Source organism: Ambystoma mexicanum, chromosome 5q (genome assembly GCF_040938575.1).
Source record: "Ambystoma mexicanum isolate Mex_15411 chromosome 5q, UKY_AmexF1_1, whole genome shotgun sequence".
Lineage (NCBI taxonomy): Eukaryota > Metazoa > Chordata > Amphibia > Caudata > Ambystomatidae > Ambystoma > Ambystoma mexicanum.
The window spans coordinates 1,241,150,026-1,241,174,606 of NC_090933.1; the positions used below are offsets into that span (position 1 = coordinate 1,241,150,026).

At 49.7% G+C, this 24,581-nt stretch overlaps 1 protein-coding gene across 2 annotated transcripts in view; it reads right to left on the bottom strand.

The window, feature by feature from the left end:
• Positions 1-24,581, bottom strand: part of TOP1MT (DNA topoisomerase I mitochondrial) — a 1,647,637-nt gene that overhangs the window by 1,236,617 nt on the left and 386,439 nt on the right. For both annotated transcript variants that reach the window (XM_069621749.1, XM_069621750.1), the window contains exon 3: positions 23,214-23,335. In XM_069621749.1, coding sequence (XP_069477850.1) covers positions 23,214-23,335 — 122 coding nt within the window. The remainder of the gene's footprint in view (positions 1-23,213; positions 23,336-24,581) is intronic.

Consider the following 24,581-nt stretch of genomic DNA (forward strand, 5'->3'; position numbering starts at 1 on the left):
TGATTCTTTCCGCAAAATGTTTGACCAGATTGCGGCCTGTAAGGAATTGAGCTCCCAGGAAAACCAAACTCCTTGAGGGAACTGTGCAGGATTTTGTATAGTTGATTGTAAAGCCCAACTGTTGGAGCAGTGTCTGTTTGGTTGAGAGAAGTTGGGGCTTGTTGACACGTTGACCCTCCAACTAGCCAATCGTCCAAGTACGGGTAGCCGTGGTGGCCTTGTTTCCGGAGAAAGGCTGCTACCGGAGCCAGGCACTTTGTGAATGTTCTGGGTGCCGATTTTAGGCCGAAAGGCAGTACCCAAAATTGATAATGGCTTTTGCCGTCAACAAATCAGAGGTACTTTCAGTGCCTTGGATGTATTGGCATATGGAAGTATGCATCTTTGAGGTCTACGGCTGCAAGGAATTCCTGGGGCTGAACCGCTTTTATGACCCCCTGGAGCGTTACCATTTTGAAAGATTGTTTTTTGATGTTCTTGTTTAGTCTTCGTAGATCGAGAATAGGGTGCCACTTCCCGTCTGGTTCTTTAACAACAAAGTACCTGGTGGAGCATACTCCCTTTCCTCTTGCTGACAGGACGTTTTTCGATGGCTCATTCTCTTAGCATTTGACGTATCTCGTGCAGTAAAACTTGATGCGCGTGAGATACCTTTGTAGGGGCGGCAGAGAAATAAATATGGATTTGTGGGTCCTTGAACTCCAACAAGTGGCTGTACTGGACTGCATTTAGCAACCACTTATCGTTCGTTATTGTTTGCCACTCGTCGAGGTAGAATGCCACATATCCCCCACCTGACTGCCCTTGCGTCAGTCATTGTTGTGCCTTATTTTGCAAACCTCTCTAGAAGGTGGCAGATCATTGCTTTCTTTGCCCTTGGTATTCTCTGCTGCGCTGGGAGGATTGATAATTCAGCTTGTCGTCTCTGGAGACTGGGAATCTTGCCTTGCCGGAGGCTCCTCAAAAGGAGCGAAAGGACCTCCTGCTTTGAAGGGCTGTGAGAGACCTAGCCGTGTCGGAGTCGGTCTTCATGGCTTTAAGTGCCTCATCAATTTTGTCGCCTAACAGATTTTCCCCTTCACATGGCATATCAATGGCCTTGTGTTGTACCTCCTGGCGAAAATCTGTTCAACGTAGCCATGCCTGTTGTCCAAGGACTACGTGATTACCGATCTGATTGAACCCAGTTTCAGCAAGATCTACAGCGATGTTGATGCGATTCGAGGCTTCCTCTCCTTCACGCTCCAACATCATGGCCTCTTTTCTCTGCTGTTCCGGCAAATGTCCCAATAAAGTAGCCAGACGGTGCCACATCTCTCAATCATATCGTGCTTTAACATTTGTCGTCCCAATGATGAGAAACTTCTTTCCAAAGGCATCCATTTTCTGATTTTCGTTGTCTGGCGGAGTGGCACACTTACGTTGAGTTCAAGCCTTGCGGCTTGCTGCCGCTGAGACAACTGACTGGAGCAAGTTGCAAAGTGAGGCATTTCGGTGTAACATTTGGAGCCTTAAACAACTTCTCCAACCTTCCTTTAACTGCCGGCCCCGTAAAAGCATGTTCCATAGTACGGAGGCCCTCAGGCCACACGTGATCCAGAAGGGGTATGGAGAAGACTGCCTACCTGCGTTTACCCATATGGTCGAAGAGGAAAGAATCTTCTCCTCATCTGGAATTAGGCCAAACTCCTGGCATGCCTTGGACATCCTGGAGTGAAATGCACAGATATCGTCTGGAGGCGAAGGCTGTGTCGGGCTACCCGGTTCATCTTGGTCTGGATCTGTGTCCCACGTGTCAATTCTCCGTGGGGATGATGAGGCAGTGTGTAAAAGGAGGTCCCAACAAAGCCTACACTCCCATCGCCCATTTTGAAGTACCAGGAACGTTCACACCAAAATATGTGACGTATGATGAGCAAATAAACCAGCAGAGAGCCGCAGTAGGGCTCTGCCCAGTGCCTATCAGAAGAACAACGTCTGTTGAAGTACCAATACCCAGAAAACCATGGACAGTAAGGTATCCATTGAGAAAACCCTACCAGCAAATGAGAAGAATGAAGATTGCTTAAGTACCGTCCCAGAAGAAACCAAAAAGGCCTTGATGGAAGACAAATGGTGACGTCACGAAGGCCCGGACGGACCTGCAGATAGAAGATATGACGACCGAAGGATGACAAGAGACGAAATGCCATGAATAAGGATATCGTGAACCTAGAAGGAGAGAACTATGCTGAAATATAAAGAAACTTAAACTGTAAAGCAGGATGAAGGCATTCAGCCAGCTAACGCCTGTACATCTGCTTGAAACCACAAGAAAGCTAAGAAAACCGTGCAGCTTGATATTCTAAGTAGAAGAATAGAGCGGCAAGCGCCATTATACATAATCTACCTCAAAACGAAGCACAGTGTTATAAGTGTGAGTAAAAAGCAGAATCAACGAAGGCCAAACGGGACATGGTTCGTATTCCAGCTTAAACGAGAAGAGATGGCTGAATCGAAACTCAGCAGATGCAACTTGCACAAAGAAGAGCCAAGGTCAGACCAATAGAAGGAACAAACAGTAGCTTCGCATAATCGAGACTTAAGAGCAGAATATCCTGTCTTTGGAAGGTCAAGATAAGGAGGCGCAGGCAGGTGGCAAGCCGAATAAGAAATGAAATATACAAATTGAGGGAAACTCGGCAAATTCAGCGTGAGCAGCACATGACCACCCGAGCGAGAAGACGCACGGGTTCACAGCTATGCTTGGCAGCCACCCAGACAGATGATATAACTTTTCCTGACAAGAAGATGCAGTTTCGAGCCCAAAAACAGCTAACTAATTGACACATAGCCAATAAAGCAATGATTGATTGAAGGAAGGCCGGGTGCATCGTGGGGCACCCTGCACCTGGCTGACCATTCTGCGTGCTGCTAAGAAAAGTGGAAATGTATGCATGGGGTTGAAGCCAACCCAATCACAATGGACCAAATAATCTAGGATCCTATAAATAGAAAAACCAATGGGATGGCGTACTCTTAGTGACGTCTACAATAGTAATGTTCGAAGGAAGGACTTGGACGCCCCCCTGATAGTGTTTATCCAATCCCATCACTCGTTACCATATACAGATATAATACCTATATTAAAATTACCTTTTCCTAACCAATAGAATTGCTTGTTAACTTTTTTTTTTTTTTTTTTAATTTGGTTTTATTGGTTTTAAGGCAACATAAAGAGAAAGAAAGAAAAAAAAGAAAAAAGAAAAAAAAACAGATGAAACATTTCACTTGTTACAGCACTATTAGCGTATGGTTACATTAAAGAAACAGCATTGGAATTTTTTTTTCTTCAGTAGATCGCTGCTATATTCAAGTCCGTTCTTTGATTGTAACAGAAAAAAATAACATAACCCGTACCCTTTCACCCCCCTCCCCCCATTGGGACATGCATTTTTGCGACATCACTTTTTCCATCAATATAACCATAGTGGATAGAGTTTTACCCACTTATCCTGTGGTTCTCTCTGGTTTTGGGGTCAACACCGTTTCTCAATGAAGGCCATTGGGTTTTGTTTTAACTCATGGTCCGGTATCATTATCTGATTGGGAGTCCGTCGTCTCAGAAAGATGTTTACTTCGGAATTCCGACCATAGGGTCTCGCATTGTGGCGCTTTGTTATGTAGTGAAGCAGTGATCGTCTCCATCGTGTAGATGTTGGTGGACAGGCAGATCCATTCTTTCTTACTTGGGACTGTTCTGGATTTCCATTTTGTTACAAGCAACGCTCGGGCTGCGAGGAGTAACTGTGGGGCAAGACCTCTGAGTCTAGTCCATCCGTCCTCGTCCCTCTCTAGTCCAAAGAGAATCAGGCGTGGGTCCGCATCTCTTTGTATGCCATCTACATCTTTGATCCATGTCAGGACTTCTTCCCAAAATACCTTTATGTGTGGGCAGCTCCACCACATGTGCCAGTAGTCGGCTGTCTCTCCACATTCCCTCCAGCACTTTGGGCTCAGTGTCTGGAACATCCGGGACAACTTGAGTGGGTCGTATTGCCAGCGGTGTAAGAGTTTAATGGCATGTGCTTTGTATTGGCTAGAAAGGGATGTTTTGGATGCTGCTCTACACATCAATTCCCATTGTTCAGGGTCTATCTCCTCTCCCAGGTCTCTTCCCCATCGGCTTCTGAGATGTTCCGTGGATCCGTTGCCTGCTTCGATGAGTTCCCTGTACATCAAGGATATCAGACCCTTTAGTTCAGACTTGGAGTCCAGGATTCGTTCGAACGGGGTGAGTTCTCTCTGGAGCTTTTCCTTCCACGCAGGTTTCGTAAGGACTCCTTTTATCTGGATGTATTGGAAAGTGGATAGTGGGCCTATTCCTAGGACTTCTGTTAGGTCCGGAAGAGATATGAAAGTGTCTTTTTTCAGATGTTGCCCTACTCTTTCAAGGCCCGCCTCAAACCAGGATTGGTATCTACCTACGTCGGGTATTCGGTCATTCATACCAGGGGACCATAAATGGCTCAGTGGAGACGGCCAGGTGGTAATCTTGTTCATTGCTTTGCTTGGTTGCCAGATTGTCCATATGGTACTCAGTATTGGATGGCCCTTGATTTTCCGCTGGATTCTCTTACGGGGGGTCCATAACCATTCTGACACTGTGGCTGGGAAGAAATAGTGGTTGTCCATGTGGATCCACTGGAGGTGGTTGTGGTCACGCAAGTGTGGGATAAGGACACGTAATTGTGAGGCTTTGTAGTATTCTCGCAGGTCGGGAAGACCTACTCCTCCTCTGTCCTTTGGAAGCGTCAAGGTGTGATACCCGATTCTCGCCTTCTTCCCTTGCCAGAGTAATCTCAGCATGAGCCTTTTGGCCTCCACGAAGAACTCATCTGGTAATTCGATAGGTAGCATCTGGAAAGGGTACAGGAATCGGGGAAGACATACCATTTTAATGGCATTAATCCGCCCTAACCACGAGATTGTGAGCTTGTCCCATCTTTGCAGATCAGCCGAAAAACTACGGAGGAGGGGGGGGGAGTTTGCTTTATATAAATCCGCCAAGTTTTTAGTGATCTGGATGCCTAAGTATTTAAGTACTGAATGTTCAAGTCTGAGGTCAAGGGGAGAATACCTAGTTTCGTTTTCTTCTTGTGTACCTTGCAAAGGGAACAATATTGATTTAGACTTATTTACTTTAAACCCAGAGAGTTGGCCATATTCTTCTAATAGTTGAAGAGCATGCGGGACGGATGTAGAGGGGTTAGTAATGTGTAAGAGTATGTCGTCAGCATAGAGTGCTATCTTATATTCCCTGGTCCCCAATCGCATGCCTTCTATTCTGGAGCTGGCTCGTATATTTTGGGCTAGAGGTTCCAGGGAGAGCGCGAAGAGAATCGCAGAGAGGGGACATCCCTGTCTAGTGCCTCGTCCTAGTCCAAACCACCTGGAGTATTCCCCGTTGACCGAAATAGACGCTTTGGGGGATGCATATACAGCTTGTATACCCTTCCTAAATCTCGGCCCTATTCCCACTTTGCTAAGGACCGCCCACAGAAACCCCCACTCCACTCTGTCAAAGGCCTTTTCTGCATCTATCGACAATAGGGCAGGGTTACCTGGTAACTCTGGTGATGAGTGGATGAGATGGAGAGTTTTGCGCATGGTATCCGCTCCTTGCCTGCCCATTATAAATCCGACTTGATCATTGTGTATAAGGTGGGGGATTAGTACCTCTAGCCGAGCAGCTAGTACCCTAGTATAGATTTTGGCATCTAAATTAAGTAAAGAAATTGGGCGGTATGAGCTACAGTGTTTGGGGTTCCTTCCTTCTTTCGGGATAACCGTTATGAGGGCCTTCGTGAAGGAATCGGGGGCTGTCCCTGTTTCTAGTATCTCATTGAAGAGCTCGGTCAGGAATGGTATAAGTTGAGCGCTGAAGGTTTTATAAAACCCTGCAGTATACCCGTCCTCACCAGGAGATTTGCCTACGGTGAGTCTCTTGATTGCTTCCTGGACCACGGGTTCAGATATCGGGGATTCCAACAGATCAGCTTCAGAGTGTGAAATTTTAGGCATATCTACCAGGGAGAGATAGTGATCTGTGTCTAATTGGCCTGGGGTCACTTCTGAGGTGTACAATTGCTCATAGAACCTAGCGAAGCTCTCCGGTATGGTGAAGGGAGTAGGGGGGGTCTCGGGGTTTTCTTCAATTATCTATTTCACTTTTCGTTCCGCTCTTTGCTTTCTTAATCTGGCTGCAAGTAGTGCGTCAGCTTTATCCCCTTTCTCATAGAATTTTTGTTTGAGAAATCGAAGTTTGCGTACGATTTGTTCGTGTTCCAATAATCTTAGTTCTTCCCTTTTACGTTGCGCTATTTTAATGTTGTCACAATCTGCTCCTAGGTGTCCTCTATCCTCGCTTTCCAGTTTGCATATTTCAGACCGAAGCCTATGCTCGATGATCTTCCTTTCCCTTTTCTTAGTAGATCCTTCACGTATTAGGATACCTCTCCAAGTGGCCTTACCCGCCTCCCATACTGTTTGCTTGGAAACTTCCCCATTGTTATTTAGTTTAAGGTATTCCTCGATTTCAGTCGCCATTTCAGTTTTAAATACTGCATCTTTCCACAGGCTTTCGTTACAGCGCCACTTTCCTCCTGGAACGGGCAAGTCTGCCCATCTTATGTCTGACAGGACCATATCATGGTCTGACCACACTATCGGGATGATTTCCGACGATATCGTGGATTCCAGAAGGACCCTGGTGAGGTACAAATAGTCGATCCGGGTAAAAGTTTTGTGCGGATTGGAATAAAATGTGTAACCTCTATCATGCGGGTGTTTAGTTCTCCATACGTCTTGCAAATCATATATCTCCATTATGTCAGGGAGTCCCGTGTAATCACTTCTCGGTTGGTTTCTTGTCTCAGGGTTACCTGGTTCCCAGTCCTTGGTCGGGTCTGTCCACAGATTAAAGTCTCCTCCGAGAACAACTTGGCCCGATGCTTCCAACATTATTTTGGGTATTGTCTTCTCTAGAAACTTGGATTGTCCCGTGTTGGGAGAGTATATTACTGCCACTGTTACTCTGACCTTTGCGATCGTCCCGGAAATCAGGAGGGCACGCCCACTCACATCAGACCAAGTCTTTTCCACTTCAAAGTTAATTCCATTTTTGACCAAAATTCCAACTCCTCCCTTCCTGAGTGGGCCAGAGCCCCAGAATTCCTTTCCCCCTTTTTTCCCTAATATCCCCCTCTCTTCTCCCTTAGCGAACTTCGTCTCTTGTAGAAGGAGGATGTCAATTTGAGATCTACGGAATTCCCTTGCCACCAGTGATCTCTTGGTTGGTGAATTGAGGCCTTTCACATTAAGTGTTCCTATCCTAAGGGACTCCCTGTCCTTCCGCTCTTCAACCGGTGCCATTTTCATAGTATGTCGATCGTGAATTTGTGACCCGCATTGAGTGGATGTATCTTAGATGAGGACTCTTGGATTCTTGAGCCATCTTTTGTGTTGCCGCTGACGCATCATATTCTGTTCGTTTGTTGTCCGCCCAACCCCCCCTCCCCCAAACCCTCCCAACTTGACGGCGTTCATGCAGGCCCACGTAGAAATGTGGATCCGGCATCGAACCACCCCTGGGGACCGTTACTTCACGTCCCCAAGATCACATTAACATCACAGTCTTGACTGAGCCCCCGATCACCCCCCTCTTCCGTTTACATGACCCAAATCTCTTCAGAGCTCATAGATCCTTAGGCAGTTCGGGTCATGAACATGTGTATTAAAATGTGTGCCATCTTACCAGTATTGTGGTTCATCAGTTCTCACCCCCTGGAGGGGTGTTACCTCTCCGGTATTTTCTTGAACCCTTGACTCGTTTCCTTCTGGGCCCCTGTATGCGCCATCTTCTTTCCTCTCGACGCTGGTCCTCTCGACCATCCTCTTCCATGTTTGGACCAAGAAGATCTGAAATACACGCCTTGATCTCCCCTTCCGAACTCAACTTGATTTTGTTCCCATTATGGTCAAAGGATAGGGAGAAGGGGTATCCCCATCTGTATCTTATATTCTTTTCCTTCAGATGTTTGGTGAGGGGGCCACACATGCGACGGAGTGCCAAGGTCATAGTGGATAGATCTTGATATATCGTAACTTGGGATCCTTGGAATGTGATTGAGTCACTGCTTCTTGCTTTCTCTAGGATCCTCATCTTGTCCTGGAAGCGGTGAAATCGAGCTAGGACTGATCTAGGTCCGCCTGGAGGGCCGCCAGCTCTGTGTATTCTTTCTGTCTTGGGTTCATCAACCTCTTCGTCGGCAAGTAAAAGCTTGATGATATCATGGAGGGCATTCCTCAGGTCACTCTCTGTTTCCCCGTCGTTCCGGAATACCGAAGATTCTCAGGTTGTTCCGTCTCTCCCGGTTTTCCAAGTCGTCGAGCTTAAGTTTGAAGCTCTCTTCACGTTGCTCCAATGCAGTCATCCGCTGGTCCAATTGCGCCTCCAGGGTATCTATTGATGCTTGATTATTCTCAACTCCGTCCAACCTTTCCTCCATGGTGTCCAGTCGTTGGGTGATTTTATCAATTTTGGAGCCAATGCTGGCCCCCATATTTTTAATTTCTCCCAGGAGAGCAGCGATGTCTCCCTTGGTAGCCGCGGACTCACTCACTGAGGAGCTCTGATTCGCCATCGTGGAGTCCAGATTCTCGGTAGAGGTCGGGGTGTAGGAGAATGTGGCCAGTTTGTCCTTTATGTCCATTGGTTCTCCCGAGGTACTGTGGTGTTGCTTGGGGTATTTGGGTTATCAGATTGCAGAGGAGGCACACGCCCCTGAATCGGGGGCCCAACCCTCTGTACTTCAGTAGCAGTGGTCTTGGTTGGCTCGTTGGGGGTTGTGAGATCCTGGTGCGGCCGTGCTTATGTTCAGTGTGTGGTAGATTCACTGGTGCACGTGGGTCACCTGAGGTGCTCTTTAGACAGCAGGGGAGTTTATTATGCGATGTGGGGGGGTGTGCCTGCAGGATGAATGCAGGTGGGGTCGTTGTGACGGCACAGTGGACTATCCCCCAGTACCTTTATGCGTTCTTCACTCCGTTTTGCAGGCGATGGAGGGTAAGTGTGCCTCGGGCGAAGCTTGTCGGAGATTTTTTCGGCTTAGGATTAGAATATCTGCTGGCGATTGCTTGAAGTTGTGTATTGCTGCGAGTAGCCTGGGTCCCAGCGATGAGTTAATGGAATGTTCTTTCCTTTCAGGGATTGTCAGTCCAGAGTGATTATCTCCTCAGTTGAGGCCTCTCCCCTTGATCGTAGGCTTTGTCCCCCTGGTGGCGCCTCACCGTCGGTGCTTGGTCTCCTGTGATTCAATACAGTCCGATGGACGTGTGCAGGACCGGGTATAATGTGGAAGGGCTCGGGGACGCTTTGCTCATTAATCTTATATTGGGTGTTCCTGGTTGCGTTCTCGTCCACTGCGCACCTCCAGGACAGTAGCCGCTGTGGAGCACAGTTTATCACCCCGGGTCTCTTCTTTCCGTAACATACAGTGTCCGCCCCGTCCTTTCCTCCAAGCTGCGGTAGGGCGAGCCGTCTGTCGGGGGTTTTCCCTGTGAGACTGTCTCTCAGGTTTATTGTAGCCGGTTTCGCCCTACGTGTCCCGTTTCGTTGGGGTTTCGGCTATTCCAGCTCTTCGCGGCGTTAAGGGGCCAGGTTCACAGCGGCGCCACCTCGCACCGCGTATCACCCACCTTCAGGTCCTGTCTCCGGCTCCCCGCTCACAGCGCTGCTCGTTCGTGGTGGAGGGCCGCCCGTTGACTGCGGGCAGTGTCCTCTTCTTCGGGGCCCTCAGCTGCGGGGCCTGCTCCAGCTTCTCTGCTGTTCGCCGCTCGTTGTTGCCTGAGGGCACCCACCTTCAGGTCCTGTCTCCGGCTCCCCGCTCACAGCGCTGCTCGTTCGTGGTGGAGGGCCGCCCGTTGACTGCGGGCAGTGTCCTCTTCTTCGGGGCCCTCAGCTGCGGGGCCTGCTCCAGCTTCTCTGCTGTTCGCCGCTCGTTGTTGCCTGAGGGCACCCACCTTCAGGTCCTGTCTCCGGCTCCCCGCTCCCAGCGCTGCTCGTTCGTGGTGGAGGGCCGCCCGTTGACTGCGGGCAGTGTCCTCTTCTTCGGGGCCCTCAGCTGCGGGGCCTGCTCCAGCTTCTCTGCTGTTCGCCGCTCGTTGTTGCCTGAGGGCACCCACCTTCAGGTCCTGTCTCCGGCTCCCCGCTCACAGCGCTGCTCGTTCGTGGTGGAGGGCCGCCCGTTGACTGCGGGCAGTGTCCTCTTCTTCGGGGCCCTCAGCTGCGGGGCCTGCTCCAGCTTCTCTGCTGTTCGCCGCTCGTTGTTGCCTGAGGGCACCCACCTTCAGGTCCTGTCTCCGGCTCCCCGCTCCCAGCGCTGCTCGTTCGTGGTGGAGGGCCGCCCGTTGACTGCGGGCAGTGTCCTCTTCTTCGGGGCCCTCAGCTGCGGGGCCTGCTCCAGCTTCTCTGCTGTTCGCCGCTCGTGGTTGCCTGAGGGCCTGCCAGTCGTCCCAGCGCTCGTATGGTGGCTCGGCTTCACGGAGCGATTTCTGGGCGAGTCCTCCACCGTTTTTGCTCCGGATTCTCACCACATGGGGGGGGGACCTTCCGACAGCAGCACGTTCATTTTTACCACGGGGGGGGGGCCTTAAGTGGGGGCTCAGTCCACTTTGGGGGCCGTGGTAGCGGAGCTCACGCGCAGAGCATGCCTGTCCGTGCGCCCCCTGGTGGCCAGTGATGTGCTTGTTAACTTTTAAGTGTTACACGTCAATGAGGAGGAGTTTTGAGTATAAATGTTATTGTTTGAATGAAGTTCAGAGTTGAAGCGAGACAGACTATCGCCATCAGTGCCGATTTCCAAGACTCGGTTTTTTGTACTCGTCATTAAACAGACTCCTTTTGCCAAACCATTGAGTTGTCCTTATTGATTGTGTTGGAGTAATAAACCTGCACCCCCATCCATCTCAAAGGTGGAGCTATCTTGTCTTAAAGTACTCTGCAGCAAACCCCGGGTCTATGGGCTGGAGGGGGTCTCCGCCGGAACAGTTGGAAATTGTATCCCTTGAATCAGTGTCCTGGTCTGTGTCAACTAATTCCCCCTTCTTCTTGGTCTCTCCTACGTGGACTGAATGTACGTTGAGACGGAGGTCTTGGAGATGTTTGAATCCTAGGACCTATGCCCTGGTCTTTACAGGGATAGGTTGGATCCCTTCATTGATGGGTAACGTGAGGTTCTCCATAAGGTTGAATTGCTCGAGCTTGCAGAAGCCTGTCATCAAGTTGATCTAACAGACTGAAGTGTAGTGAGGACCTGCAGGGAAAGCAGGGATTGTGTCTGCATACCGCCTAATCCTGCAGATGTTGATAGCAGAGCAGGTGTTTGAGACCTTAGAGGCGGGTTTTCCTCTCTAGATGGTGCCTGGATAGTATCTCATGCTGCAGAATGCCTTCTGGCATGATAACTGGGTACTCCATACGAGACATTCCCAGGGGAGCCTGGTCGCGCTGCATGGTGGTCCCACTTTTTTTAAAAATACATTTAGGGGAAAAGATGTTCCCTTCGGTCGGTAATTCCGAAATATCCGAAACAGCGGTCGCTGGGCGCGTAGGCTTTTCAGCAGACCAATTCTTGGTCGTCGACAAAGTGATCGTCAACGGGAGACTAGTTGTACACCCCGACTAAGATGAAGTGGTCAATGGCGTCTAAGGTGTTGTCGGAGCAGACCAATGACGATTTGGTCGCTGACGGGTGTCTCAAAGACTCAGGGCTGGAGAAGGATCTTCAAGCCCTTCTCCCTTGGTCTGTCCGACGGTGACCTCACCAACAGAGCCTTGGAAGAGTGTCTGGACCCTGAATGGACCATCACCACTAGGTGGAGGTTTTTTTACAAGTAAAGAATGTTTGGCTTTATAGTGCCCGAAGGATGATTTTGCCTCACCTGTCTTTGGCTTATTTGCCACCGGCTCCTCAGATCTTGACAGTGACCTCCTGTCAGAGGGAGTGGTTGCTCCCGCACTCTGATGAGCCAACCCTAGACGCCGGATAAGCTCCTTCATTGAGCCAGCAGATTAGACGTTGGTTCCTGTCCTTAAGGGTCTTTTGCGAGAAACCCTGGCAGAAGTCACAGCCGTCAGCGTAAAGGTTTGGGTATAGGCAGTAAAGACACTGTGCCTGTCCCACTCCTAAATGTTTTTTAGGCCTAAATAAGGACAACTTAGGTCCTGAAGTTTCCATGGTTAGGACTGAAACCTATGTATTTCGACGTTGGTTATACCGGAAGATGAAACTTGAAGAAATTTAATTTTCTCTCAGCAGAGAAACACGAGGAATCTCAACAGCTCGGAAGATGTTTGAAATCTGAGGGGAAGCTGCTGGGGCGGAGCTATACACTCAAAGTGCCATTGGTAGGTACCAAAAGCACCCACAACAACGTTGATGGGACACTCAAGGTGTCAAGTTTTTACATAGGAAAATTACTAAGTCAAAGTAACCGGGGTTTCAAAGCCTGACGACGTGGAATATTCACAGCATGTGAATCGATGAAACATCCAATGCTGGAGAATGGTGAAAGATATCTGGGGATTAGTCTCAAGTAATAGCGTTTCATATCCCTCAGTAGGACGCAGAGGAATGAAGCAGATATGGAGGTCAGATTTGTAGATGGCGACTCCACCACCAATGGCGTTGGCATGGTCGTTTCTGTGGATCGAATAGTGGGGGGAGGGGAGGCAGGAATAGCAATGCTGAGCATAGGGCCCGAGGCACTATGTAGCCAAGATTCTATGAGGGTTAGTAGGTCAATTTGGTAGTCGATGAGGAGGTCATGAGCTTCTATAGCATGGGCCTCCAGGGATCTTAGCTTGATAAGGGCGCAATTAAGTGGTTTGTAGGAAGTGATGGGTAGGCATATGGACTCATGGTAGGAGGAAGGTGTACTGGTGGTGTTTGCGAGGTCCAACTGGATAGCCTAAGCATTCTGAGGTTGGCTGTGATAGGGTAGGAGAGCTGTTGGAGATCACAGGGTGCCGGGACGTTCTAGAGCTCAGGTTGTATAATCTTAGAGCTTTGAGAGGGTGTGGGGGAGACTTGTGATAATGTGTTTCTGGGGTGGGGTGCAAGTCTTTCGAAGGACAGAGGAGGTGGCAGGGCACTCACAGACATGGGTGGAAGGATACTCATGGGCTTGGGTAGCGCAGGAGGCAGGGCACTCATGGGCTTGGGTAGCATGGGTGGCAGGGCAATCACGGGCTTAAGGCAGGTAGGTGGCAGGGTGCCAGTGCAGCTTAGTTGGCTTGAGTTGCTTGCAGGCTTGGACAGGAAGTAGCTTGGGCAGGGCAAGATTCCCTAAGAGTGGTGGAGGAAGTGAGGGATGTTAGACTGAGGGAAAGGTTTAGCACAAGGCAGGAAGAATGAGGGGCCGATATGTGGGCTTATCACCTACACCAGTAAAGGTGGTCAGGGCTGTAGCGGGTACAGAGATGGAGTCCCCAGAAGAGATGAGCAAAGCAGGTGGGCTACCAAGTCGAGGCTAAAAAGCTTGCTGGGGTGCATATTGTTATTAGGTGAAACACCCATTGCATAATCCTGGGCTGAGGCACACAGAACATTGTAATCAGAAGGGGCATACAAGGCAGTGCCATCAGGCAAAACAATACTTTGTTATCAGGTAGGGCACATGTCAAGCAAGTACATGGAGCAGCACACATGGCAATATTGAGAGGTGGGACACACATGGCAGTGGTATCTAGTGAGGCACACATCACTTTGTAGTGAAGTGGAGTAGTGAAGTGGAGCATGTAACAAGCTAACAATTGGAGCGGCACACATGGCGAAGTCATGCGGCGAGGAGCCTGAAACAGTAACATCAGATGAGTCACGCAACAAAATAGGAGGTAGCAACAGGTGCATTTGGAGCGCCAAACGATATGCAAGTGTTGAAGGCATATATTAATGGTTTCATTGCGAGATCAGCTCACAGTGATGACGACTTTGGGGGATGGGGTGCTGGGGTGATGGAATGCAGGAAGTAGGGATAGGGCATATGACAGATGGTTAAGGGTAGAGAAGGTTGCTTCTGAGCAAGATTCCGTTTGCTGGCCAGGGTGGTGACTGGATGTGAACCGCTGGGATTATGCGTTGATGAACAGTGCAATGCTGTAACGGCAGTTCGGGCAATGGACAGGACCGATTGATGCAGTGTGTGCACCTGAGAGAGAGGGTTAGAACAGAGAAGGCTTGATCAGAAGAGATTTTGGCGACTCCATTTTTTGGTTCCATAACTCTGCAACAATCAATAGAATGAGCCACGTGCAATGGTCGATCCACCTTGCACATGAGAGTAGGTGAGGGAGGGGTAATGGGGAAGGCATGTAGAACATAGCTAGGAGATGCATTGACCCAGTTTCTTCCTTCCCATTTGTAGGTGATATGGTACTATTTATGTAATTATGAAAATGATAACCGCCACTGACAAGAAATAAATAGCCTCGAACAAGCTGTACAGGACGTTTCATTCAAATGGGTTTGTCCACTAATGGTAAACATGACATTGAATCCCTTAAGTTTGAACTGCTCCATACAAAAACGTGTACACAGCAAATTAATTTGCAACATAAGGAATTCAGTGACTGTTTTGTTTTGACCTTTTGCACCATCATCTCTGACATGTATTATATGTTGTTGTTCAACTCTTGATTGTGCCCACACTCTATGCCCCCCCCACCTGTTTATGATTCCACTGAATTCTCTAAGCTTCCTTCCCAAGGTACCTATAGAGAATGAACAAACCTGACAAGTAAATGGCTCAAATATTGACTACTTGATCATTCGTACTTAGGTACTACATTTTGTATGTCCTCAAATGTGAATGTCCTATGTTTTTTGAAAAATACCAGTGTATTACTACACCACTGCACTTCAAAATAAAACCCTTTTGTGCAGAAGAACTGTTTCATGAGAATTCTGTGACCACCCACACAAGGGGTCACCCACTCGGGGTGTAGCAGTGGTTACTCTTCAGTAGAGATTGACCTGACCTTGCTCATTCGTTTTTTGATATTATTGTACCAACCTGGGCAGAGCAAGACAGTAACCATGTACCCTTCAGAATACTACCATCATCTCATGTACAAAATAAACCTAACTAAAGGGAAATTTCAAAATCCTCAGGGCCTACAAATGTGTGCTTGGCGTGACCTGCTAGCATATATGTTTTCCTTATGAGGTATTGAAATGAAGGCTTGTGGCTTTGAATAAAAAGAATTTGCACAGCTGTGATAACGATTCACAGAGCCCATCAACCCAATAGCAATATCTCAAGTGGTTTGCCATGCTCTGGTCAAACAGCAACCACTTCTCCCAATGAAGGCTGATGATAAAAGAAGGCATGGGAGTTCTTTTGAAACCAAGGGTGTAGCTTGTCAAGAGAAAGTTCATTTCAGAGACTCCAATGACAGTGGTCGCTGAGCATGAAATGTCATTGGAAATAACTAAGGGGGGGGAATTGATTGTTGGCAGCAGAAACAGAACGAGAAGGTGAACATATCCACAATCGATTTAGCGTTAATTCATTGAGAGTCAAATGGCAAACCAGGGGTAAAGAGGTTCTTCGAGTGCACAAAGGTTTTTAGGTTTTTAAATCTATGAGAGTAGAGGACACAAACAAGATGGCTGCTGCACCTCATCCAAATGAAATCTTCTTGGTATGATGGGAGTTATTGGGTGCAGTGCAGCACCTTGGTAACATTTATGGAGAGCATACATTCTTTTAAATGTCATTTTCTGGAGCTCAGAGAGCTTGGCACAGTTATCTGGAGGCGCTTGACACTCAAACCAGCCCATATGTCGGTGGCTCTTATGAACTACAGGAAATATTATTTAACATGTGAGCAGCAGGGAGTGTGCCTGAACATTTTTAGTGATCTGGGTTGTGTTGGGGAGCAACAGGTATCCTGAAAGGGTATGATATGGAAGGAGAAAGCTTAATTGGAATCCTTGGGAAGAGTTCACAGATGAGCAATTTAGGTAAATTCTGGCCCCAGTGAATATATACAGCATTAATGTCTTCATCTGCTACCATAGACATCTTAACAGAATTTGGTGCAAAACACAAGATCATTATCTTTCAAGAGAATTTACCATGAATGACAGTAATATTAGCTCCCCGTTATTTATCAAAATATTTTTCAGAGCCAGAAACTGCTTACCCAATACAAAATAAGGGTGGCTCTGGGAGTCCCTCTACCGGCACGAACACGGCCCATTGACCTGTTCTTGGGTGGATGGCCCACGGAAGAGTCTCAACTAAGTCTTTGGCTCACTGTCCCGTTCACAGAGGAGAAATATCCCTGCATATCAGTCTTTGTCCTGCCCAGGGGCAGTGCAGCACCAAAATGCTAGGCAATTATCCTTTGAACAAGAGTACCAACAGCAACCCCAGACACGTTTCGGGCTAGTCGGGAGTCGGGCCTCATCAGTGAGGAGGAGCTGTGCTTCCCTAAGAACAGTGAGCAAGGACTCCCAGAACCCCCCTTGTTTTGCATATTAAGTAAATTAGAAGTTACTCACCATAGTAAAAGGATTATGCAGTGGATTCGAAACATAATCCGTGCGGTAGTAATCACTTATAGAATTCAGTTGAGATAAGCTGAAAAATATATAAAAAAAAGAGTAAGCAGCAATCACACCAGCCAATCCACCTTGGTTGATACTGATAAAGTGTACTTGTATGAGCTGGGAAGGTAATGCGCTATACACCATTACATTAATGAATCACACGAGTATGTGAAAGTTTTAATAAGGTCCTGAACAGCCGACATGTTTTTCGGCACGCAGGTCGTCTTCAAGGCACGCAAGGTAGCAATCAAATGAAGTATTGGTTGATCCAAAAAAAAAAAAGCTGTGACAGCTCAATAAGCGCTTCAGGATTGTCCTGTTTCAACATCCTTGGCTCGATTTCACGAGCGATATAGCTGCTCCTGCCATCTGAGGCCTGTATTCCCGGTGCTTGCTATTTGGATGACGCTTATTGAGCAGTCACAGATTTTCATTGGATCAACCAATACTTAATTTGATTGCTACCTTGCGCGCCTTGAAGACGACCTGCGTGTCGAAACACGTGTCGGCTGTTCATGACCTTATTAAAACTTTCACATACTCATGTGATTCATTAATGTAATCCTGTATAGCGCATTACCTTCCCAGCCCATACAAGTATACTCACCATAGTAACTAACGTACTCTTAATCCTTCGTCCCCTTTCCTCCATACTGAATGGGCGATTACAACTGATTGCAGCCCCACGGTGGAGAGGAGGACCTCCTTAAGCAAACAGGTTTCTAAGAACTGCCTGTCCGAAAGCCGTGTCTGATCAAGAACCAGCATCCAAACAGTAGTGCTTGCAGAAAGCCGAAGGGGTGGCCCATGTGGCCGCCCGGCTTATGACTTGCCAGGGGACGTACCGCTGGAAAGCGATGGCCGTTGCCTTGGCTCTGACCGCGTGGGCATGCATGTTGGCCGGCAGTGGCTTGTGCTGTCCCTCGTAGGCTTCTTTGATGGCCGAGACCACCCAACGGGCTATGGAGACCTTGGAGGCCCGATACCCCAGTCTTGATCCTCCGAAAAAAAGCGTCCAACTTGCGAAAGCCCTTGGTCCTGTCCAGGTAGAATTTCAGAATTTCAGGGCACGCCTGACATCAAGGCAGTGCAGAACTCTGTGCCTCGTCTTTGGGCTCAGCAAAATAACGTTGGCAGCACAATTTCTTCAGTGAAATGGAATGCAGAAAGCACCATAGATAGGAATGCTAACTTGTCCTTGTGAAACGTAGTGTATGGCTCTGAGGCGACTGGAGCCTGGATTTTGCAGATTCTACGAGCAGAGGGGAGGCAGACTAACAAGGTTGTCTTAATGGTGACCAGCCTGATGTCCGTGGATGCCATTGGTTCAAATGGTTTGTGTGCCAGGGCACCCAAGACTATGTTGAGGTCCCACACGGGGTGCTGCTTCTTGATGGGCGGATAGAGCCTGGCGGGAGCCGTCAAATGTTTGACAATCAGGAATAGGAAAAGCTCTCCTCCTCCGAGGTCCTGTAAGCCCCAATGGCTGGCAGGTAGGTAGGTAGGTGCAGCAAGTGTCCACCTTCACGCCTGAAAGGGCGGGATGCGCCGAAAAGGAGAGCAGGTCGTCCAGGGAACATGCCAGAGGATTGATGCCCTTTCTGACCAGTGGCAGAACATGGTCCACTTGCTCTTATACTGGGCCCTGGTAGATTTGCTCCTGGTGCCCTGTATGATCTCTAGATTAGCCTGAGAGAGGCCGGGATATCCTAACGGGACCTGTTCAGGAACCACACTGAGGGCTAGTTTCTTTGGCGCTGGGTGGATGACCCTGCCCCCTGTTGCACCAGAAGGTGTGCTGGGTCTGTGAGAAGGCGAATGGGAGGCCTCTCCGATAGGCTGAGCAGCTTCGAGAACCATGGCCTGGTTGGCCACCATGGAGCTATCAGAATGATGCTGAGGTGGCGAGACTCCTTGATCTTGCATATCACCCTGTGAATCAGCAGTGTTGGCGGAAAGGCGTATGCTATCATTCCGTCCCACCGGATCTGGAATGCATCGCCCAGGAAACCCAGGCCTGACCCTGCCAGGAGGCTAACAGTAGGCACTTACATTTGCCCCAGGAGGTAAAGAGGTCCACCTGAGGGTGACCCCATTTGTAAAAGATCTCCAGCAGCACCAGGTCGTTCAACTGCCACTCGTAGTTGTCGGCTCCCAGTCTGGTGAGCCTGTCTGCCTCCAGGATGGATTGCCCCGGCAGGTGGACCGGCATGAGGTAGATGTTGTTCTCCAGGGCCCACTGCTGATTGCCAGCCTGCACAGAGGAGGTGGGGGGCGGCGGGGCGGGAGATCTGGTACCTCCCCGCTTGTTGACATAGAACATGCTGGTAGAGTGGTCTGTCTGAATGAGGACAACCTTGCCCTCGTTAACCGGAAGGAAGGCCCCGAGCACCAGCCAGATGGCCTTAAATTCCCGCCAATTGATGTGTACTCCTGCTCCTGCCGGGTCCAGGTGCCATGGAGGCAGCCGTTGTCTAGAGTAGACACCACCGCCAACATTCGAGACAGGAGTCCGTGGAGATGGTGACCTGTGGGGTAGGTTGCTGGAAAGGCTTGCCCGTCCGCAGGTTGCAGTCCCTGGACCACCATGTGAGGTCTAGGTGAAGCAACGGAGGAATGTTGATAATCTCTGACTGAGGGCAAAGAGCAGCTGCATCCTCCTCATCCTGAGTCTCGTTTGGGGGACGGCCAAGAGGACTGCTGCCATGAGACCCAGTAGGTGTTGGTACCACCAGTCCGAGGTCACTTCTCTGCAGAGGGAGTGCGCTGTGGCCCCCTTGATGGGCGTGATCTTGTCCACCGAGGCAAAAACTCTAAGCACGTGTCCCAAATGAGACCCAAGAATATCAGTCTCTGTGTGGGCTGCAGCTGCGACTTCTTGAGGTTAAGTGAGAAACCCAGCTCGTGCAGTGTGTTCATAAGAGCGTGGGATGTATGGTGCACTGCTTCCTGAGAGGTCACCCTGACGAGCCAGTCATCGAGGCACAGGTAGATGTAGTGGCCCTGCGATCTGAGGAGAGCTGCCACTGTGTTCGGCCTGGTAAAGAACCTTGGGGCCAAGTTGAGGCCGAAAGGAAGCACCTTGTATTGGAAATGGTACCCCATGATCCTGAATCGTAGAAAGGAACAATGAGGCTGCCAGATCGGGGCGTGTCCTTCAGAGCCAGGGAGCACATCCAGTCTCCCTTGCACAATGTCTCCGCCTATCAAAGCTGGTGTAACCATCTTGAATTTTAGTAAAGGTAGGGAGAGGTTGAGGGTGGAAAGGTCCAGCACAACTCTCAGGCCCGCCTGGAACTTCTGAATGGCGAAAATCCTGGAGAAAAAGCCCAAACCTCGCTGGGAAGTTGTGACTTCCTCCACTGCCTGGCTCTCAACGAGTGACTGGATCTCCGCCAAGAGTTGCTGTCCCAACCTGTGGGAGTGAAGGGGAGGAAGGAGGTGAGGCTGGCATAGGGAGGCGGTACCACTTGGAGGCTACAAGGAGGACCCAGGGGTCCACGAAATTCTGGCACCAGAAATGTGCATGGAGAGCAAGCCTCCCCCCCACTGGAGACATGTGGACCCCGAGGGGTGTGTCATGACTCCTTTCCCTCCGAGGCTGTTGCGGAGGAGGAGAACTGGAAAAAGCAAAGACTCCAACCCCCTTTGGTGTTTGCGTCGATGTTAAGTCGGCGAACAGTTAGGCTGCCTGGACCTCTGCTCTTGGAAGCCGCGGAAACCTCTGTTTGTCTGCCCCTTGTCTGAGCGCTGCTGTGACTGGGTGAACAATTTGGGCGTGGTCTTTGTCAGGATGGATAAAGACTTGGTTGTTTGTAAGCTTTTTCTTTTTTTCCAGCTACTCGTCCGTTGTGGTGTGGAAGAGGTCACCCCCTTCGAACGGAAGATCTAAGATGCGTTCCTGGACCTCCGGGTTGAATTTCATAGCACAGAGCCAGGCTGTTCTTCTCATGTCCATGGCAATGCAGATGGCACGGCCAGAGGTGTCAATGTGGGCCACGGTGGACGCCATGATGTACTGCGCCACCATCTTGGCCTCTGCCAATCCTGCCTTGAAGCGATATTGGCTCTGTGCCGGAAGCTCTGGGAGGAAATCCGCAATTTCCCGCCAGAACCTCTGGTTAAAGGCTGCCAGCATGGCATCTGCGTTGGCTTGCCGAAGGTGCAAGGACACGTTGGAATACAGCTTCTTCCCATACGCCTCAAAGATCTTCTCCTTGCCTAGTAGCGTCGCAGAGGAAGAGGCCGAGGACAACTGAGGCTTGGAGTACAATGATGCCGCAGCGATCACCGAAGAGTGGCCGAGGGTGGGCCGATAGTAAGAGTGTATCCCCCTCCATCTGCCTATACTTGGAGTTCAGGCGTCGATTGACAGACTGGACCAAGTGGGGCTTGAGCCAGCCCTTTTTGGCCAAGGCAACTACGTCCTTCTGCATTGGGATCCCTGTTCTTGCTGAGGGAAATAGCGCAAGGACTTCAGCAAGGATCCCCTCCGATGGTTGCTCGACCTCGGATTGAGGAAAGCCTAAGTACTCTGCCAACCCCGCAAGACGTTCATGGAAGGCCTTGGCTGATGACGGTGTGTGACGGTAGTCGTCCTCATCTGTGTCCATCTGAGGGTCCGGATGGTCCGGTACCAGTGGAGGGGTGCTGGGCGCCGAGGGCTGGGGTGTGGAAACCAGACCCGGAAGCTGCTACGGAACAGCCTGCACCATCGGTTGAGTGGCCAAAGCGGTCCGAGGAGGCTTCACCGGGGCCTGCGGCACCAGAGCCATTGGTGGGAGCACGTCCCTGATGTCGTCCGAGGATGTACCCCAAGCAAGGAGATTTCATGAGTCCCGAAGAACCGTTCAAAGAACCTGTCCTTGCAGGCTGGAGAAGTGGTAGGCGATATTGACGGGGTAGCAAGGGGCTGCTGGAGCCGATGCGTGCCCTGCCATATGGACGCAGTGGGAACCTGCCTTGCGCGAAGGAAGGGTACTCTTCAGTCCTCCACCTGCTGCCTTCTCTGGAGCAGCATCGGCTGGATGTCTGGATTTTCTGGCGCAGCGGCCATTTTGTCGAGCTGCCTTCCACGTGCCTGCGTTGTGTTGCTCGGCTCACTGGGCAGATCTGCCGGTAGAACTGCGTAAAGGCGCCCCATCTGACATGATGCCGGTAGTAGGGCGTAGCCCCTCGTGTGAAGACCCAGTAAAAGAACCTTCCGGTCCCTCAGCACTGTCACTGGGAGGATCTACTGATCACTCGGCCTGTCAGCCGGTAGCCGATTCAGCCTCGGTACTTGTGCTGGTACCAGGACCTGGGCGGTCCCTCCCACGCGGGCTAGTGCTTTAGAAGGAGTATCCCTTGTGGGGTGCGCTGGAAAAGAGCAGCCCTACCTTGGGCTTGGATCGATGATAGACTAAGTCCTTTGGGTCCTCTGGAGGCGATCTCTGGAAGAGCTCCCTCCACCTGGCTAGTCTGTTCTTCAGAGACCTTGAGGAAAGTGTGTTGCACGCCATACAAGCTTGCCAGCCGTGGTCTGGGCCAAGTCACCGCAGGCAGAGGGCATGGGGGTCTTTAGTCGGGAAGAGCCTGTCGCAGGACGGACAACTGCTGAACCCTGTAGAAGTCGACAGGCGCCGGGGCGGAGTGCGATTCCTGAGGACCGAGTACCTGAATGATAAAAAGGCAAAAGACAAAAGAGAAGTATACATGCGTGGAATTACATGGCCGAAGCCAAACCCAGGAGTGCTGGTGAATTCGGCCCGTTCCAGTCGACGCGTAAAAGGGGACAGGTGTGTGACGCTGGAGGGCAGAGTCAGGGCAGCGCATGCTCCCAGGGCCGCACCCTTGCACGCCTCTAAATTTAAAGGGGGAAGGTGGTTTTTTTCTGGTGAAAAAGGTTCAGTCTCCCATCCCTTGGAAGGGACGCGCATGCAGTATGAAGGAAAGGGTACAGGACGTAAGAGTACTTTGGGTTTCACCCTAAATTACCAGGGGAGTCCAGACGTGGACCCCTTGCTAACTGTTCTTAGAGGCACAGCCCCACCTCACTGATGAGGCCCAACTAGGACAAAACCCGTTCCTGGGGTTGATGCTGGTACTCTTGTTCAGAGGAGAATTGCCTAGCATTTCGTGCTGGACTGCCCCTGGGCAGGACAAAGACTGATATGCAGGGATATTTGTCCTGTGACAGGGACAGTGAGCTAAAGACATGGTTGAGACTCTCCCGGGGCCATCCACCTAACCGGTCAATGGGCCGCGTTTGTGCCGGTAGAGGGTCTCCCAGAACCTCATGTGTTTTACCACTGATAGCAAAAAACAGTGCAAGCTACTGTGGTCCTCTACCACCCTAGGATTTCAAAGTTGCCACATTAAACCCAAGCATCATTATGCAGGAAACAAATCTCGCCCTGAACATTTTGGAATTGCCATTTTTCACACACTGTAGGCAGGACATGTTAAAGCAAGTAAGTGGACTGGAGAGGAAGGTGAAAACAAACATTAAAGAACATCGTAGAATTAAAACACAGGTAAGCTAGCTCTAATCTTGTAAGAAAGTTGCAGACATACCCCTTTCCAGTCATGAAAGAAGTTTTTCTGAAAGATCTGCTTTGTCGTGTATTCATGATCAATCATTTTGCCGTAAAAGGTAGCAACTTCCTCAGTTGCTAGACTCAACTTCATGGGCTCACCTGTTCAAATAGAAGATGTTAGCAGAATTTGCTGCAATATTAGTTCTACAGTAATACAACATTAAGCTACATGCTTTTTACATCCTCTGCTTTTCTACTCATGTACACCTCTACCCTAAAAGCAAAGTCGTTCTCCATTGGTCAAAAACCTTTAGCTTTTAAGCCACTTAGATGGCTTAATGGATGTATTCACTGCGTTACTCAAAGAAATTACTTTTGTACCAATGTTTTCGTTTTTACAGACTCTTGGGATATTTACATCTGCCGGGGCGGGGTTGGGATATTTGCATCTGCCGAGGAGGGGTTGGGATGGTTGTAAGAGGACGATGCAAGGGTGCAAGAGGGGGAGGAGGCTGGTCAACAACTGAGCTGGGGGATTTGGGGGTATTGGGGGAGAGGCGAGGCAATGACGGAGCAAGGGAGAGGAGGGGCAATGACAGAGCAAGGGAGGAGGAGAATGGAGGACTGGGTGGGAAGGGAACAAATGACTATGGTGCATGGAGGTAGACTTGGTGCAGGAGGGGCAGTGGGTGTGGGGGCAACTGGTCGCCACAGGTGGGGGGACGACAAATGGACGTGAAGTTCCCTATGCACATGTCAGCCCGAAGGATAAGAAAAAAGATGCCAATCGCTGTTTGGCCAACCACAAGGTGATCCAGTGTATCCCACTTATGGGAACAGATATTCTCTTAGACAACCATTCAAATCCCATCCAGCAGATGTCTTGACAGACTGGTGCCTCAACGCTGGATCAGGTTGACCGATAACCAGCCATGCTGACGTCACCAGGAAACCCAGCTAGTAATGCGTATGGTCCTGCAGGAGAGAAACATTGCGTGTGCTGCACCATTTATTTCAGACGGAGTTAACCTACGAACTTAGATGTCATTTCCCTGAAGGTGCTGATCAAAGAAACTGACGCTGCAGGGTAGTCTTTTTCCTTTAAGTTGCTGCCCAAGCTTCATTTACAGCAACGGCCATGCACAGAATATTGGAATAATACTTTGTGCCCTTTGAAGAGACTTTGACATGCGCATGTGTGCTTTTGGCAACAGTAAAGCGCGTATGCAACTTCCATTTTATGAATCCACAACAGGCAGTTACCTGTGGCACCCTAATATGTCATGGGTCACGACTACTACTGGTCCTGAGGAAGGCGGGACTTATCACTTAGCCGAAACGTAGATCACCCGTACCTATTGATTTAGTCATGTACGAGTGCGACACCCATCAAGATTAGTCCCGG